At 38.3% G+C, this 16,159-nt stretch overlaps 1 protein-coding gene across 1 annotated transcript; it reads right to left on the reverse strand.

Annotated features, from left to right (window-relative positions):
• Positions 1 to 2,367: 2,367 nt before the first annotated feature.
• Positions 2,368 to 6,964, reverse strand: LOC115993683 (probable aldo-keto reductase 2). Its single transcript, XM_031117631.1, has 5 exons — positions 6,599 to 6,964; positions 6,316 to 6,516; positions 4,273 to 4,445; positions 4,092 to 4,194; positions 2,368 to 3,132 (listed from the first exon to the last, which is right to left on the reverse strand). The coding sequence occupies exons 1-5, from the start codon at positions 6,815 to 6,817 to the stop codon at positions 2,794 to 2,796; spliced, it is 1,035 nt and encodes a 344-aa protein (XP_030973491.1). The 5' UTR covers positions 6,818 to 6,964; the 3' UTR covers positions 2,368 to 2,793.
• Positions 6,965 to 16,159: the final 9,195 nt, after the last annotated feature.

The raw sequence follows: 16,159 nt of genomic DNA on the forward strand, positions 1-16,159 counted from the left end.
GTCATACAAAGGAAGATTTGGTTCTGAATTTATTTTTAGAGGGTGAGTATTTGCATCACTAAATTGGTGTCATGACTGTTTATGATTAATTCGATTTTAAGAAAGTCTTATGAATATAGCCAAATTTGGACCTTTAGTTGTTAAAATGTTCATTTTTAGACTTTCACATGGAGGGTTATGTGGTAGGAAAGCCTAATGGGCATCGCACTATGTTCATGTTGTCATGATTAATTCTGGAAGTATCATTTTGGCTGGTTTGACCCTATTGTAAGATCAAATATAATGCAAGGCTTTCCTTTCTAACCACATACATTATTGTAGACCAACTGTTTTGAGTTATTGGTTTGGTCTAAAAATGCTTGATTTTTTTTTTTTTTTTGGGTTGCTAAATAAATTATTTTGATGAAAATTGGTTGTTTTCTAGTGACTTTCTAGAACCTATCCTCCAATGAGAGAGAAGAGCCTCTAAGAATTCTGCCTGCCAATTAGAACTATGGATTTATTATTCTTTAGGGTAGTTAGGGTTAGATAAGGGAAGATACTAGGACACATATTTTTGGTATGAAAATAAAAAATTTAAGTCCTTGATTTTCCTTTTTGGAGGTGTATTACATTCCTAGATGCAGCTGATTGCCGCATAGGGTCCTTAATTCAAAATACACACTAACAGTAATGGCATTGACCGGAACTAAGTCCTTATTGAATACTATTATTTTTCCATTAAAAGGGTTCACGCTTGTATTATTTTAATAAAATTTGGCTTAACATTGTGTATAATGTTTAAGGTAAATTGCAAATTCTAAAAACACTCCCAAACTTTAGGAGTGTAATTTGCAATTTTTTCCTAATGTTTACCAATTACATGAGTCAATAGTGCCGTATTGATATAATAGAATAATGTAGGAATAATCTATTATTTATACTAGTGTGTAATCTTGTGCATATGCACAGGTACATTAAAAAATAATCACAATTGCACATATATATATATATATATATATATGATTTAGCAAAATTGAACTCCAATTACCCTTCAAAAAAAAAAAAAAACTCCAATTAAAGTTCAATTTAGAATCTAATTAAATTTAGACACTTTGATTTTTGTACCTAATAAATCATTTGACACACAAATTTAAAAATTAAATGAGATACGTGACACAAAATTATACTCAAATTTAGAATTTAATTAGATTTTTTCTTAGTTTTGGCTATTAATATATTCTAATGTATAACCCGTGCATATGCATGATACAATTAAAAAAAAATTACAATTACATAGGATTCAAATTATACTCTATTTCTCTCTTTTATTCTTTTATTTTTTATTTCTTTTGGATATACACATGAGTTTACCCTTTCTTTTTTTTCTTTCTTTTTTTCTTTTTTGTGTTTATTGAGTTTTTGATGATTTATTTAGATTAGATCCTTCATCTTTTGCACCACATTAACTCACCTAAAAAAAAACCCTTAATAGGAGTAGGAGTAGGAGTAGGGAGTATTTGGTTTCCACTTTTTATAATTGGCGTACCTACCCTTATATATAGTTTAGTTAAAATTGATCGTCAAAAATAATAATAAATTATGCATGCAAAAGTATTTTAGCAAATGGTTTAAAGACCATGACAATTTGGAATTAAAAAAAAAGGGTAAAATATATAGTTAAATTGAAAGATATATCAAGTATACCCTAATTTTATACATATTTATAACTAGTAAAATTTTCAACTCTATAATTATTACATAGTTACTTATTTTAAATAAATAAAAAATTATTACCAACTAGAATTAAAAATAAATACACTAGTTATTAACCATGTGCATAACGAGTTCGTGCCTAAGGCTAATAGTAAATAACTATCCTCGGTTTATTTCGCGGTAAAATTTTTATAGAAAAATATTTTCAACATTTTCTCATATTTGTTTCATTGTAAAAATTTTTAAACTTTGAAAATACTATTGATTTTCAAATCCCTTACAAAATATTGTAAAAATTTTACCATAAAAACTTAGTAAAACATTTTAAATTAACACACAGCCCCTCCCCCCCTCAATCTGGTGGTTTGGTTGCCAGTCCACAGGGCTAGGCTACCATAGCCGCTGATCCATGATTGGAGTGCTGATTCCGAATGTCCGATCATCGAACCTATGATTCCAATAGCTGAACCACCGGTTTTGGTAGTTGGCATTTAAAAAAATTTACATGTCATGCAAAATACCTAAAAATATTTGTGAAATCATTTTACAGCAAAACAAACAGAGGTAAGTGCATTCTTTTAATTCATGTCAAACTTTAAGCTTACTTTTGCAAACATTCTCTACAAGACTATAGCAATAAAATTTTCCATACAAGATCTGAATAGTGAAGCATGAACCAAATATTTATCTACTAATTTCATGAAATTGAACATAATAAATGGGTTAATTATAACTATTAACCCAAAATTATGAATCATTTACAATATGCCCACTTCCAAATTTGCATTCCACACCATAATTTGAGATTAATTTATAATATCCATCCCAAGAACTGAATTGAGGTCCCAATTAAGAGTTTAGTGGGAATCTATCCACCCTAAACAATAAAAATTCCACAATTGACTCCTGAGCACTGAATTAGGGTGATGATAACAAAATTTCGAAGTTTAGGTGTACACAATAAAGGCCCCTATAGTTTAGGAAGGAGATACTTATTTTCTGAGCAGTCAAATGCTCAACACACTTCATCAATGACATTGAAAAAATCCATGAGGTTTCCAAGTGGTACTGAGACAGAATGAAAGGCTTGTGCAGTGCTTACAAAGCTTTCCATGAAGAAAGTGGTGGAGTTTCAGAAATCTTCCAAGTTGAAGCACCTTCTGCATATCTGTCACCCTTAACGTCATTCTCGGAAGCAAATGATTCAATTTCAGCAATTTCTTCTGGTGTTAGTCTGACAGACAGTGCTCCAATGTTCTGGTTGAAGTTTTGAATCTTGGTGGTTCCTGGTATGGGACACACGTCCTTCCCTTGGTGATGAACCCAGGCCAATGCTAGCTGTGATGTGGTGCATCCCTTCCTCATTGCTATTTCATTAACACGCTCAAATATGGTCTTGTTATGCTCCAGATTTTCAGGTTGGAACCTGGGTAAAAACTGCAAGCATTGAATACATATATCATTTAAATTCTGAGTTCACTGCATAATAAATGAAAATCACTATAACACTACATATTTATAAAGACTGATGTCACCGCAGATAATTTGAAGGAAGTAGTGTTGTGCATAAAAGCAACGATGAACATACACCTCAAACAATTTCTATGGCTATAGCCTCATTCTTCAAGTCTCCAGGCATCCATGCTACCATATGCCTGTCAATTGAGGCAGGCTATGCTTACTTTATTCAGGTCATTAGCATGATGTGCCATTGAAGTATGTGCAAATATATATTAAAACGACTGATGTGATCAAACCAGCAGAGTCCAGCCTCCAAAACTTTCGTAAATGACCATAGACAACTTATGTAGGTTACAGAAAATACTTAATTACATCTCTTATGATCAACAAAATAGCAGGAATCAATTAATCTATATCCATTTCATGAAAACAAGCTTTCTGTAAAACCAAAAGGAGTTGATAGGAAAATATTCAACTCCTGGCAATATCTTTTTATTTCAGGTGTAATGAGTTAGGAGGAGGTGAAAACCATCGAAGAAAGGAACCAAATATTCTGATGGGTGACATGAGAAATTGAGGTGAGCTAGGGTTATGCAAATACATAATGAACACGAGATATTTGCACTACAAAGATTTCAGCCAATATTTAGGCATAGAAAATCATTTGTTAAGAAAAATTAGGACTATTTCTATTTGGATATTATTATCACAGAAGAAAATTTTGGGCATAAGTCAAGTTTTAGATAGAATGACGACTGCTGTATGGTTAAGAGAAACAGGAAAGCAAACTGAATAATTATCTAAGCCAATGGTTTCTTGCAAGGAAATAAAATCTTGGAGTATTCATATATATCACTGATGATGCTATAAAGGTGTCATTCCTATTGTATACTCAATTGAATTTGAAGCTCAACAGTTGTGGTAGATTCACAAACCTTACGAACATCATTGTCCGTCAGATTTTCAACAACCTTAGGCCCTGAAGTAAAGAATCCTCGTCCTAGAGGACTGTATGAAACAATCCCAATGCCCAGTTCCCTGCACAATGAGGACAAAATTAAATTTTGAATCTTAATTATTCAATACCTTAATATGCAATTGTAATTGACACCTCACCTGCAAGTAGGAATTATTTCTTCCTCCACATCCCTAGACCACAAAGACCACTCTAGCTGCACAGCAGTTATGGGATGAACCGCATGTGCTCTTCTAATTGTTGAGGCAGAGGCCTCAGATAGACCTATGTACTTGATTTTACCCTCTTCAACAAGTTTCTTGAGTTCCCCAACCTTATAATATATAGAAGAGAAGAATTAGGGGAAGCTCAACAGCAAGCTTCTTCAAAGATGCATAATGGGACACTAATTAAGGTACAATAGTGGCAACGAATGTAACCGCTAAGCTAGCATAAAAAAAGATAGCTGTAACATAACCATTCTACAAACAACAGCTTTTTTCTATGTACTTAGACTAATTTAGAATACAAGAATGGTGAATTACAAGGCTCGCCAGTCATTATTTGACAAGCATTACAGTTTAACTTATCAAGAAAAGCAGGACAATATAGGCTCATGAGTACATGATCTTTAACAAATGGTAGTTCCATTTTTCACATATTTCATAAATAATCATAAAAGAACTGAATGATGGTAGTTACTTAGATGATGGCTTCACTTTGCATAGAATTCATAGACTATCCTAAATTTCAAGAATATATTTTGGAAATCCTAAATCCAGTATATATATTAGAAATGAAATCAACATGTCCCATGCACATCCTAAATTTCAAAAATATATTCTGAAAATTGATTAATCTGGAATTTGCCTAGGATGCAGTCCAAAACATTTTGGATGTGGAAATATAAATATGAACAGGGTGAAAATGATTTCTTGTAGCCTCATTCCACATTACATAATCAGAGAGAGAAAGAGGAACCCTCATTAATTTTATTCTTTATTCAGTTCAATTGAGTTTTTTGTTTCTTAAAAAAAAATGTTTGAAACTTTGGTTGCCTCATTTTGATGAATTGATTGAAGTAAAACAAATGAGGTGAGCCTTAATTGGTTTGCTTTTGGCCCACAAAGTAATTGATGTTATATCCCTTATGACAACAAAGTCATACCAAGATATTCATTCATTGCTGTAAAACCATCATGGAAGAGTAACATAAGTTTTCAGCTCTTACAAAATGAACTAGTCATAGAGTCAAGTGAGAAAATGAAGTAATCAAAGAGGCAAGAAGATAATTTTAAATGTTTCCACCTCCACAAGTACAGAGTGGTGAAGGAAATCCATGTAGCATTTCCTGTTTAGAAGGTAGCAAGTAAAAGGCTTAGAGTAATATGCATGGGGGAGTAGTATTCCAAGATGAGAGTGAAAATGATTTTTCTTTTTTTTCTTTTTTCTGAAAGAGATTCCTCACAATTTGGATCTTCAGTCAAATGATCTTAATATCGTATTTCAAGGATATATATGATATGACTCTTAGACTCTAACCCTACGTTTGGATGGTGGGAGATGTGGGAGAGTAGAGGAGAGGGGAAAAACATTCCGCCTACTTTTCTCCTCCCCTCATAGAATATTCCGGCCATTTTCCCCTCGTCTCTCCTCCCATATCATCCATTCCAAATATACAGTAAAAGAGAATTTATCAAAAGAAAATAAATCGAAAGATTAACATTGGATAGGACTCAAAACAGATTCAGAACAAGCTGTTCAAAAAAGAATCAAGAAATTAAATGATATACAAAGACAATAAGCTAAATATCATATAAATGCATGACAAGAATGGATTTCTCTACTCCTAACATTGTGAGGTCAATCCTGAATCAAATGCAAATTCTCTGTTTCCACTAATTCTTGTATAATAAAGTCCAATTAAACCAATTTTACAAATCAACAGAGTTAGACTTTAAAAAAAAAAAAAATCTCAAATAAAATAGTTTGGGCTAAATGAATACCTTCCCGTTTTTAATTAAAGTATCAATGCTCCATCAATGGCAAGGATGGTCTCAAATCTCAAGGTTTTATGTCCAACGTTCCTTGTTGTGTTGGAATGAACAATTAATATATATTAACGTAAACATGTGGGAGTTATAAGTATCTTCCACAAATATATATGATGCTAATTGAGGAGGTAAGAATTAAGTTAAACTAACCGTGACTTCAATGGGAACACGAGTGTCTATGCGATGCTGGTAATAGAGATCAATAGAGTCAACATCAAGGCGCTTCAAGCTGGCCTCACAAGCCTCTCTCACATAAGCTGGATCACCACGGATCTCTCTCTTCCCATCCACAACCGTAACACCGAACTTTGTTGCCAATTCTACCTTCTCTCTTAGCCCTCCCTTCAAAGCCTGTAAGAAAGCGATGGTAACAGTAAAGAAAAGAAGGTGAGAGAGAGAGAGAGAGAGAGAGAGTATTAATAAGTAAAAGTACCTTTCCAAGGAGGATTTCGTTGAGGAAGGGGCCATACATGTCAGAAGTATCGAGGAAGGTGACACCAGTGTGGATGGCATGATGAATGAGAGAGATCATGTCTTGTTCGGGCTTTGGAGGGCCATACCAACCGGACATGCCCATGCATCCTAAACCTTGCGCTGACACTTCCAGTCCCTGTGAACCCAGCTTTATCCTTCCAATTCCTGCGGAGGCCATCTTTCTTCAACAACTACTATTAATTAGTTTTAGCTGCAGAATGAATGTGTTTCTTCTCTCTGCCCCCCTGTATTTAAACTCGTCGATATCCACAGCCACGGGGGTTGAATTTGAGTGGCTTTGTTTATTTATTTATTTTCTGAATTTTTAAACTTCAAAATCCAACCACCCACTGCTACAATTATGGAACTGCTGCCGTGCGTAAGGACATACGACAGGTAGCAATAATAAAATATAAATAAAAATAAAGTCTCCGTTGGCTTTTTCACGTCAAAAATGAAGATATTAAAAAAGAGTTTTACTGTGTGATTTAATTTTCATATTTTATTTAATTAATCACCGTTGGCTTTTAAGTTTTAATGTTAAAAATGAAGATATTAAAAAGAGTTTTGTTATGTAATTTAGGGTGTGTTTGGATAAAACTTATTTTACTGAAATTGAAAATTAAAAACTGAAAACATTATAGCAAAATAATTTTTAAATATGTGAATAGTACCGTAAAACCCATTTTTAATAAAAAAAATGACTGAAAAATGAAATTTATAGGTCCTAAACACTGTTCACAGACCCATAAAACTGATAAAAGTGGGTTGAAAAGTCAATAAACGACGGCTAGTGTTCATGAACAGTAGCCATTGTCTCCCAAAAAGTGTGAATAGCAACAGGAAAAAAAAAAAACGTCAAAACGTAAACGCAAGACACGGACTTGAGATAATCCATATCCAAACTCTCACTTAATCATCACATTTTATTTAATTAATTGATGATATGATAGTTTCTCCTTAAAACAAATCGAGATTTTAGTTAAAAAAAAGTAGTAGAAGTAAGCCAAATCCATTAAAAAATGCTAAACCAACAACTTTTTCCATAAGGCCCACAACTAGTTCGCATGACAAGTTATAAGTGGTGGAATAAAAGTGATGGGTTCACAACTCCACCACTAACAACATGCCACAAAAGCAACTTGTAGTAGAAGTTATGATAAAGGCATTACTCAAAGATATTTTTATAATATTCTATTATTAGTTTCGCACAATCTGTAAAGTAAACATAAGACTAACTGTGCGTTTGGCAACAATTATTTTTATCAACTTATTTTACTATTCAATTTATTTTTGCTACTATTCATGAGCCCCACTGCATTTCTTGGTACTATTCATGAGGTCTTACTGTACTATTTCAACTAACTTTTACCTTTATCTACAGTGCTTTTAACAAAAAAGTTTTTAATTTCAGCAAAATAAGTGGATCACAAACAAACCCTAAATCTACCTACAATAATAAAATATTTTGTTCTTTTTTACAATAAAGAGTAATAATTATTAACTAATAGAACTTGGGGACAAAACCAACATTTTATTTCTCTCAGAGAGAGTTTTACAAATAAAATATTTTTAAGAAAATATTTTCATGTGTTTGGTGTAATATGTAAAAAATTTCAAGCACAAATCATCAAAACCAGCAGCTTGGTCACTAGAACTGCTAGTGTAGGAGATTCGATGATCAGATTGCCATTCCGGCTACTGGAACGGCAACTTTGGCAACCAAATCGCCAATATTGGACCAACAATTTCGGGTATGTGATTTTGGTTACCAAACCACTAGCTCCAACAACCTAACTGCTGGATCAACGGCTCCTGTGACCTAACCACCATAACACAATCTCCAACAACAAGACCTTTCTAACAGTGGCTTTAACAATCGAATCGCAAACCTAAGCACCAGATTTGTAAAATGTTTTACCAAAATTTTAAAGGTAAAATGTTTTACAACTTTTTACAAAGCATTATATGATCAAAGGAAAATATTTTACAAGTTTTACATACAAACAAAAATCTAAAAATGTGAAAACATTTTATGGAAAATATTTTATTTCAAAACAAAAAAGCGTCAATTTCATAACATGTCGAAGTAATCGACTGTGAGTAGTGAACACTTTCTGTCTACTAACTTTTACTTTGACCCAACTCTTTTTTTCTATCACCCACAATCGATTACTTCACATTTTGTGAAATTAGATGGAAAAGTAGGTATGGTCAATTCTAGCTAATGTGACATATGTAATGCGTTTAAAATTTTTGTTTTAAATTGAGTTGTAAAACATGTGTCCTAATTCTTAAATTTTGTATATTCGTATTGGACTATCCTTGTATCAAAATACAGTTCTTAAATTTTGTATTTGACTAAATTATATTTTTTCTTTAGTCAATATTTGTTAAATTTTGGCATACCATGAAGAAATAATTAAGTGTCATAAAGTTGTAATTCAATATTAAGAAAGGAGACCCAAGATCAACTCAAGTAAAAGGAAGTGTCTGAAAGCTTGACACATAATCGATTTATCGAGCTATGTCTCGACAAAGTCTCAATCAATTGGGTTTCAAGAATCCTAATTCTTAATCAAACCCATTAAGACAGCTCATGACTTGGATTTCGAGCCTTACTAAAATATTTAAGAGATCATAAGAGTCAACTAAAATAAGAGAGAGGGAGAGAGACTTTTATCCTTACCTAGGGTTTCTTTAACCTAACTCTCTATTCAACATCTAACCGAAGATATCAAAGAAAATCTGAAGAACAATTTGTATAATGATTGGTGATCAAGTTGAACCCACAGTGCCTACACATACAATTTGCTTTAAGAATCTTTGAGGTGGTCCTTGAATTTGTGAGCAAGAAGTTCATGTTTGGCAGAATCTAGATTAAAAGATGATAGAGAAGCGGAAAATAATTCCCATCTCCAGCTCGTCCAACGGGCTCGTCCAGAGCCTACAACGCAGGATTGATCCCAGAGTTTATCCAGAAGAGGAAGAAGCGTCCATGAATAATAGCACCACTCCATAAACTGTCCTCCATGAGGCATGATCGTCCATTGGGTTCGTCCATGAACAATCGATAGATATCTTTGGACGAACCAAACCGTCCTATGCTAGACAGACAGAAGCTCAACACTTAGACTTTCAACAAACCCTTCGAATAAGTTAACTTCCATTAGCGGTTACAATTTTATATCCGTTGAGGTAGTTAACTCCGGAGTTGTTGGTTTCCACAAATCCTGGAACGGTTATTGGACAAGTAACCGTCCCAGGCTCCCTATATAAGGGACCGGTCTGAACCCGACAAAGGTAAGATTCTCACTCAGACAATTTTCCAAAATACTTGGAACTTCCTTCTCTACAAAACTAACTTCTCCATCGGAGGGGGTTCGACCGGTCTTCTCCGGTCTCCTCTTTGATTGCGTTTCCTTCCTTGCAGGCCATCAACCGTTTCGATAGCCCACCGAAGCCAGGCCATCCACCTTACTGATTCGGAGCGATATCAGTTGGCGCCGTCTGTGGGAAACCGAAGGTTGTTTTGCGACTTTCTTTTCCGCGACAAAGGGTTAGGATGGTCAGGACCAGGTCGAGGGCTACTAGCCCTGGCCGTCAGGGAAGCAGAGGCGCTTCAAGTGATCCCCAGCGTGATCGCCAATCTGCACCAGTCATGCAGACGTCATCCGTTCAGAATATGCAATCCATGGCGGCTGCAATGGCGGAATTGACTCGCCAAAACCAGGAGTTAAGGATGGAGATCAGTCAGAGAAGACAGACACGTGAGGAACACGCAGGACAGACACAAGGCCATGGTGACAAAGAGAATACTGAGGTTGGAAGCCAGTTTAGAGGCACCACTTCACGGGTAGTGCCACACTTGAAAGAGGAGATGGACCAAATGAAGAAAGTCATGGAGGAGATGAAGGAGAACATGAGGAGAACTAATCCTATAGAGGATTTGGTCCACAGAACAGATTCTCCTTTTACGGCTTCCATCAATGGCCACCCCTTACCATCAAAGTTCAAACTGCCTTCCCTGGACTCGTATGATGGGACGCGTGACCCCTTTGATCACATTGCAACATTCAAGACGACAATGCACCTCCAAGGGGTCCCTGATGAAATCATGTGTCGAGCCTTCCCTACTACCCTTAAAGGCCCGGCACGAGTTTGGTTCAGTAAAATCCCCCCAAGTTCCGTAAGTTCTTTCGAAGAGTTAAGCAAATTGTTTGTTAACAATTTCATCGGGGGACAGAGGCACAAACGCTCTTCGTCCAGCTTACTGACCATAGAACAAGGGGAGAACGAAAGCCTGCGGTCATTCATCACTCGCTTCAACAGGGAAGCCCTTAGCGTGGACGAGGTGGACGACAAGCTTCTACTGGCAGCCTTCCACAATGGGATTAATTCGGATTTATTTATCCACAAGCTATACGAGAAGGAGCCGCAAACCATGGCCGAGCTCGTCCATTCGGCTCAGAACTTCATGAATGCAGAAGATGCAATCATAGCCAAGAAGAGGAAAAGAGCTGAGAGGATGGAAGCGCACCCAGCTCGACACTCAGAACAAGCCCCTCGTCCAAAGAAGGGACGGACGGAAGATAGAAAGGAACGAGATGGCAGGAAGACAGGTCCCATGGGAAGAAGCCAGAACTATACGCCCCTGAACGCTCCACTTAATCAGGTGCTCATGCAAATCAAAGACGATCCTTCTTTAAAATGGCCAGAGAAGATGAAAGGGGATCCCAACAAGCGCAATAAGAACAAATATTGTCGCTTTCACAGGGACCATGGGCATGACACGGATGAGTGTTATGACCTAAAACAGCAAATTGAGAACCTTATCAGGCAAGGAAAGTTGAAGCACTTTGTTGGAAGGGATCGTACAGATGAGAAGCTGAAAGGCAAAATGGAGGAATCATCCCGGCCCCCACTTGGAGAGATAAGGATTATCGTTGGAGGGAACCTGATGGGGCGATCTTCCAAGTCGAAGAAGACGTATCTCAAAGCGGTACAAAATGTCCAGCTCTCTGGACGACCACCAAGGACGAGATTAATGGACGAGCCAACCATTTCCTTCACCGATGAAGATGCTGAGAGGATCCATCACCCGCATGACGATGCGATCGTTATTACACTGCTCATTGCAGATTATACAACCAGAAGAGTGTTAGTTGATAATGGAAGTTCAGCAGACATATTGTACTACCCCGCCTTCCAACAGATGAGGCTTGGACGAGATCAACTTCGTCCAGTATGCTCACCGCTGATAGGATTTGGAGGAATGAAGGTGCAGCCCGTGGGTACCATTACATTACCAGTGGTGGTAGGGTCATACCCGCAACAGATAACCAGGGAAGTCAATTTCCTCGTGGTAGACTGTACTTCTTCATACAATGCCATCATCGGAAGACCCACTCTTAATAGTTGGAAGGCGATAACCTCAACCTACCATCTATCAGTCAAATTCCCTACGGAGTACGGGATAGGACAAGCACAAGGAGATCAGTTGGCAGCTAGAGAATGCTACTTAGCCATGATGGCTTTGGACGAACAGATGCAGACAATGAGCATCGAGGAGAGAAGAGTTATTGCAGAGCCCACGGAAGTGTTGGAAGATGTTCTTTTGCAAGAAGATGATCCTGAGAAATTTACCAGAATTGGAACAGGTATGAAGGAGAAGGCAAGAGAAGACCTCATCCAGTTCCTGAGAAAAAGTATTGACGTTTTTGCATGGAGTCATGACGACATGCCAGGAATCGACCCAAGTGTGATCACTCATCGATTGAATGTATACCCCTTTTTTAAGCCTATCCGTCAGAAGAAGAGGGTATTCGCTCCCGAGAGGGACAAGGCAATCAAGGAAGAGGTTCAAAAACTAACCACGGCAAAGTTCATTAAGGAAGTCTATTACCCGGACTGGTTAGCCAATGTGGTGATGGTGAAGAAAGCTAATGGAAAGTGGAGAATGTGTGTAGACTTCACTGACTTGAACAAAGCATGTCCCAAGGATAGTTATCCTCTGCCACGCATTGATCAATTGGTGGACTCTACTGCTGGCCATCAGTTGCTGAGCTTCATGGATGCCTTCTCAGGATATAATCAGATCAAGATGGATGAAGCCGATCAGGAAAAGACTTCCTTCATCACCAGCCAAGGCTTGTTTTGCTACAAAGTGATGCCCTTCGGCTTGAAGAACGCAGGGGCAACTTATCAAAGGTTAGTGAATCATATGTTTCGTCCACAAATAGGACGGAATGTGGAGGTTTATGTCGACGACATGCTTGTGAAGAGCATAGACGAGGGAAGCCATCTAGACGACCTACAGGAAACCTTTGAAACACTTCGGCGATATAAGATGAAGTTGAACCCAAGCAAGTGTGCATTCGGAGTATCGTCGGGAAAGTTTCTGGGGTTCATGGTCTCGCAAAGAGGAATTGAGGCAAATCCGGACAAGATCCAGGCTATATTGAACATGGAGCCACCGAAGAATATCAAAGAAGTCCAATCCCTCACAGGACGAGTTGCCGCCTTGAACAGGTTTGTTTCGAAAGCCACAGATAAGTGTTTACCTTTCTTTAAAGTCCTCAGGAAGGCATTTGAGTGGACGGACGAATGCCAAAGGGCCTTCCAAGACCTGAAGGACTATCTCACAACTGCCCCATTATTAAGTCCATCCGTGCAAGGAGAAGAACTGTACTTATACTTAGCGGTGTCCCCACACGCCGTAAGTTCAGCTTTAATCAGAGAAGAGGGGAAAATACAGAAACCGGTGTACTACACTAGCCGGGCACTCAGAGGAGCAGAGGGAAGATATCCGCTCATGGAGAAATTGGCTTTTGCGCTGATAACGGCTTCTAGGAAGTTGAGACATTACTTCCAAGTTCATGTCATCAATGTCATGACGGACCATCCGCTTAAGAAGGCAATGAACAAGTTGGAAGCCGCAGGACGACTGATTCAGTGGGCAGTTGAACTTAGCGAATTCGACATTCGGTACCAACCGAGAAATGCAATAAAGGCTCAAGCCTTAGCAGATTTCATCGCAGAGTTCACTCCAAGTTACGAAGACCTGGGGGAAGGAGAGTACAACAAATGGGTCATCCATGTAGATGGATCATCTACATTATATGCTGGAGGAATAGGAGTTGTTTTGCAGTCGCCGGAAGGGGACAAATTGAAATACAAGGCCCGTCTGCAATACCAGACTACTAACAATGAAGTGGAGTATGAAGCCCTTTTAAAGGGGTTGGAACTGGCCAAATCTGTAGAAGCAGACACAATACTTGTCATGGGAGATTCTCAACTGGTCATAGGCCAAGTCAATGGAACATATGAAGCCAAGGAAGACAGAATGAAGAAGTATCTAAGGAAGGTAGTACGCCTTGTGAAGAAATTCAAAAAAGCAGATTTTGTTCAAATCCCAAGGGAAGAGAATGTAGAGGCAGATACTCTGGCGAAGGAAGCATCTGCGAATGAGGCGTTGGACGATATAGATGGTGTATACTACATGCCAAGTATAGACCTTCCAGAACTGATGCAGATAGAGGGAGAAGAAAATTGGATGACTCCAATAGTGTCCTACTTAAAGGACGGAAGGCTTCCAGAAAAGAAGGACGAAGCTAGGAAGCTCAAGGTCAAGTCAGCCAGGTATGTGCTTATGGACGAGGTGTTATACAAGAGAGGTTTTTCCCAGCCTCTCTTAAGATGTTTGGCCCCAGACGAAGCGAATTACATGTTGAGGGAGGTTCACGAAGGAGCATGCGGGAACCATTCAGGAGCCAGATCACTCGTCCATAAAGTCATCCGTAGCGGGTTCTATTGGCCAACCATCCAAGCTGATGCTAAAGCATATGTCAAAGTATGTGATCAATGTCAACGCTTCAGCAACATTCCCAGACAACCAGCAGAATATCTCACGCCAATGATGGCCCCTTGGCCTTTCGCGCAATGGGGACTAGACATTTTGGGGCCCTTTCCGACTGGAACTCGGCAAATGAAGTTTCTGGTGGTGGGAATAGATTACTTCACAAAATGGGTGGAAGCCGAACCCTTTGCCAAAATTACGCAGCAGAATGTCAAGAACTTCGTCTGGAAGAACATTGTATGCAGATTCGGAGTACCTAGAGTACTAGTGTCTGACAATGGACGACAGTTTGACAATACACCCTTCAGGGAATTTTGTGAACAGCTTGGAATGAAGAACCATTACTCCTCACCTTCCCACCCACAGGCCAATGGCCAGGCAGAAGTAGCGAACCGATCCTTGCTGAAGATCATCAAGACTCGGCTCGAAGGGGCAAAGGGAATATGGCCGGATGAATTACCAGGTGTTTTATGGGCTTATAGAACGACAGCGAGAACTCCAACAGGAGAGACTCCTTTTAAACTAGCCTACGGAAGCGAGGCAGTTATACCAGCAGAAGTACACATGACGAGCCACAGGGTGAGGAAGTATCAAGCTGAAGAAAACGAGGAACAGCTCCGTCTTAACCTTGACCTTATGGACGAGGTCAGGATGGATGCAGAGCAGAGGACAGCAAGGTACAAAAATCTAATGGCAAGACAATATGACGCTATGGTGAAGCCTAGGCGTTTCAACATAGGGGATCTCGTCTTGAAGAGGGTTACCTTGGCAACAAGAAACCCGGCCTACGGGAAACTTGGCCCAAATTGGGAAGGACCTTATAGGGTTATCAACTGCAAAAGGCAAGGATCCTACTATTTGGAAGCTTTGGATGGGCGGAGGCTGGAACACCCTTGGAATGTTGAGCACCTCAGGAAGTACCATCAATAAGTGCTGACTCTTCACCAGTGTCCTTGGACGAGGTATCCGGACGAGCAGAAGTGTTTACTACTATTAAGTGTTTTTAAGTATTTTAATAATCCCCTAGAAAGTACATTAGTGTCTTCACTTTTGTGCTATTCATGGATGAGTTGGTTTGTATTTCTAATTCAATAAGGCACTAGCTCATGAGCATGTGCCATGCCTGTGGACGAATGATTACATAAGTTTGGGTTTTCAAATATATATATTGTTTTAAAGTATATTATTGGAATCCTTATATGGTCATTTAGATTGATCCGCAAAAAAGAAAGCGAGCATGGACGAATGAAATCCTTGGACGAAAGGACATATCGTCCATGAGCTTTCCTCCAAAGGAAAGATGAAAAGGTACATCCGTCCAAAGCAAGAGACGAGATGAAACCTAAGCTGAAAATGAAGCTAAGGTCTATCCGTCCGTAACACAGGACGACATGGAACCTAACCCAAAATTGAAACTAAGGTTCATTTCATCCGTCCAGAACATAGGACGAGATGAAAAATAAGCTGAAAATAAAGCAAAGTTTCATCCGTCCAGAACATAGGACGAGATGAAAAATAAGCTGAAAATAAAGCAAAGTTTCATCCGTCCAGAACATAGGACGAGATGAAGAATAAGCTGAAAATAAAGCAAAATTTCATCCGTCCAGAAGAAAGGACGAGATGAAAAGGAAATACTCGTCTAGACCTCAAGACGAGATGAAT

Source organism: Quercus lobata, chromosome 6 (assembly GCF_001633185.2).
Source record: "Quercus lobata isolate SW786 chromosome 6, ValleyOak3.0 Primary Assembly, whole genome shotgun sequence".
Lineage (NCBI taxonomy): Eukaryota > Viridiplantae > Streptophyta > Magnoliopsida > Fagales > Fagaceae > Quercus > Quercus lobata.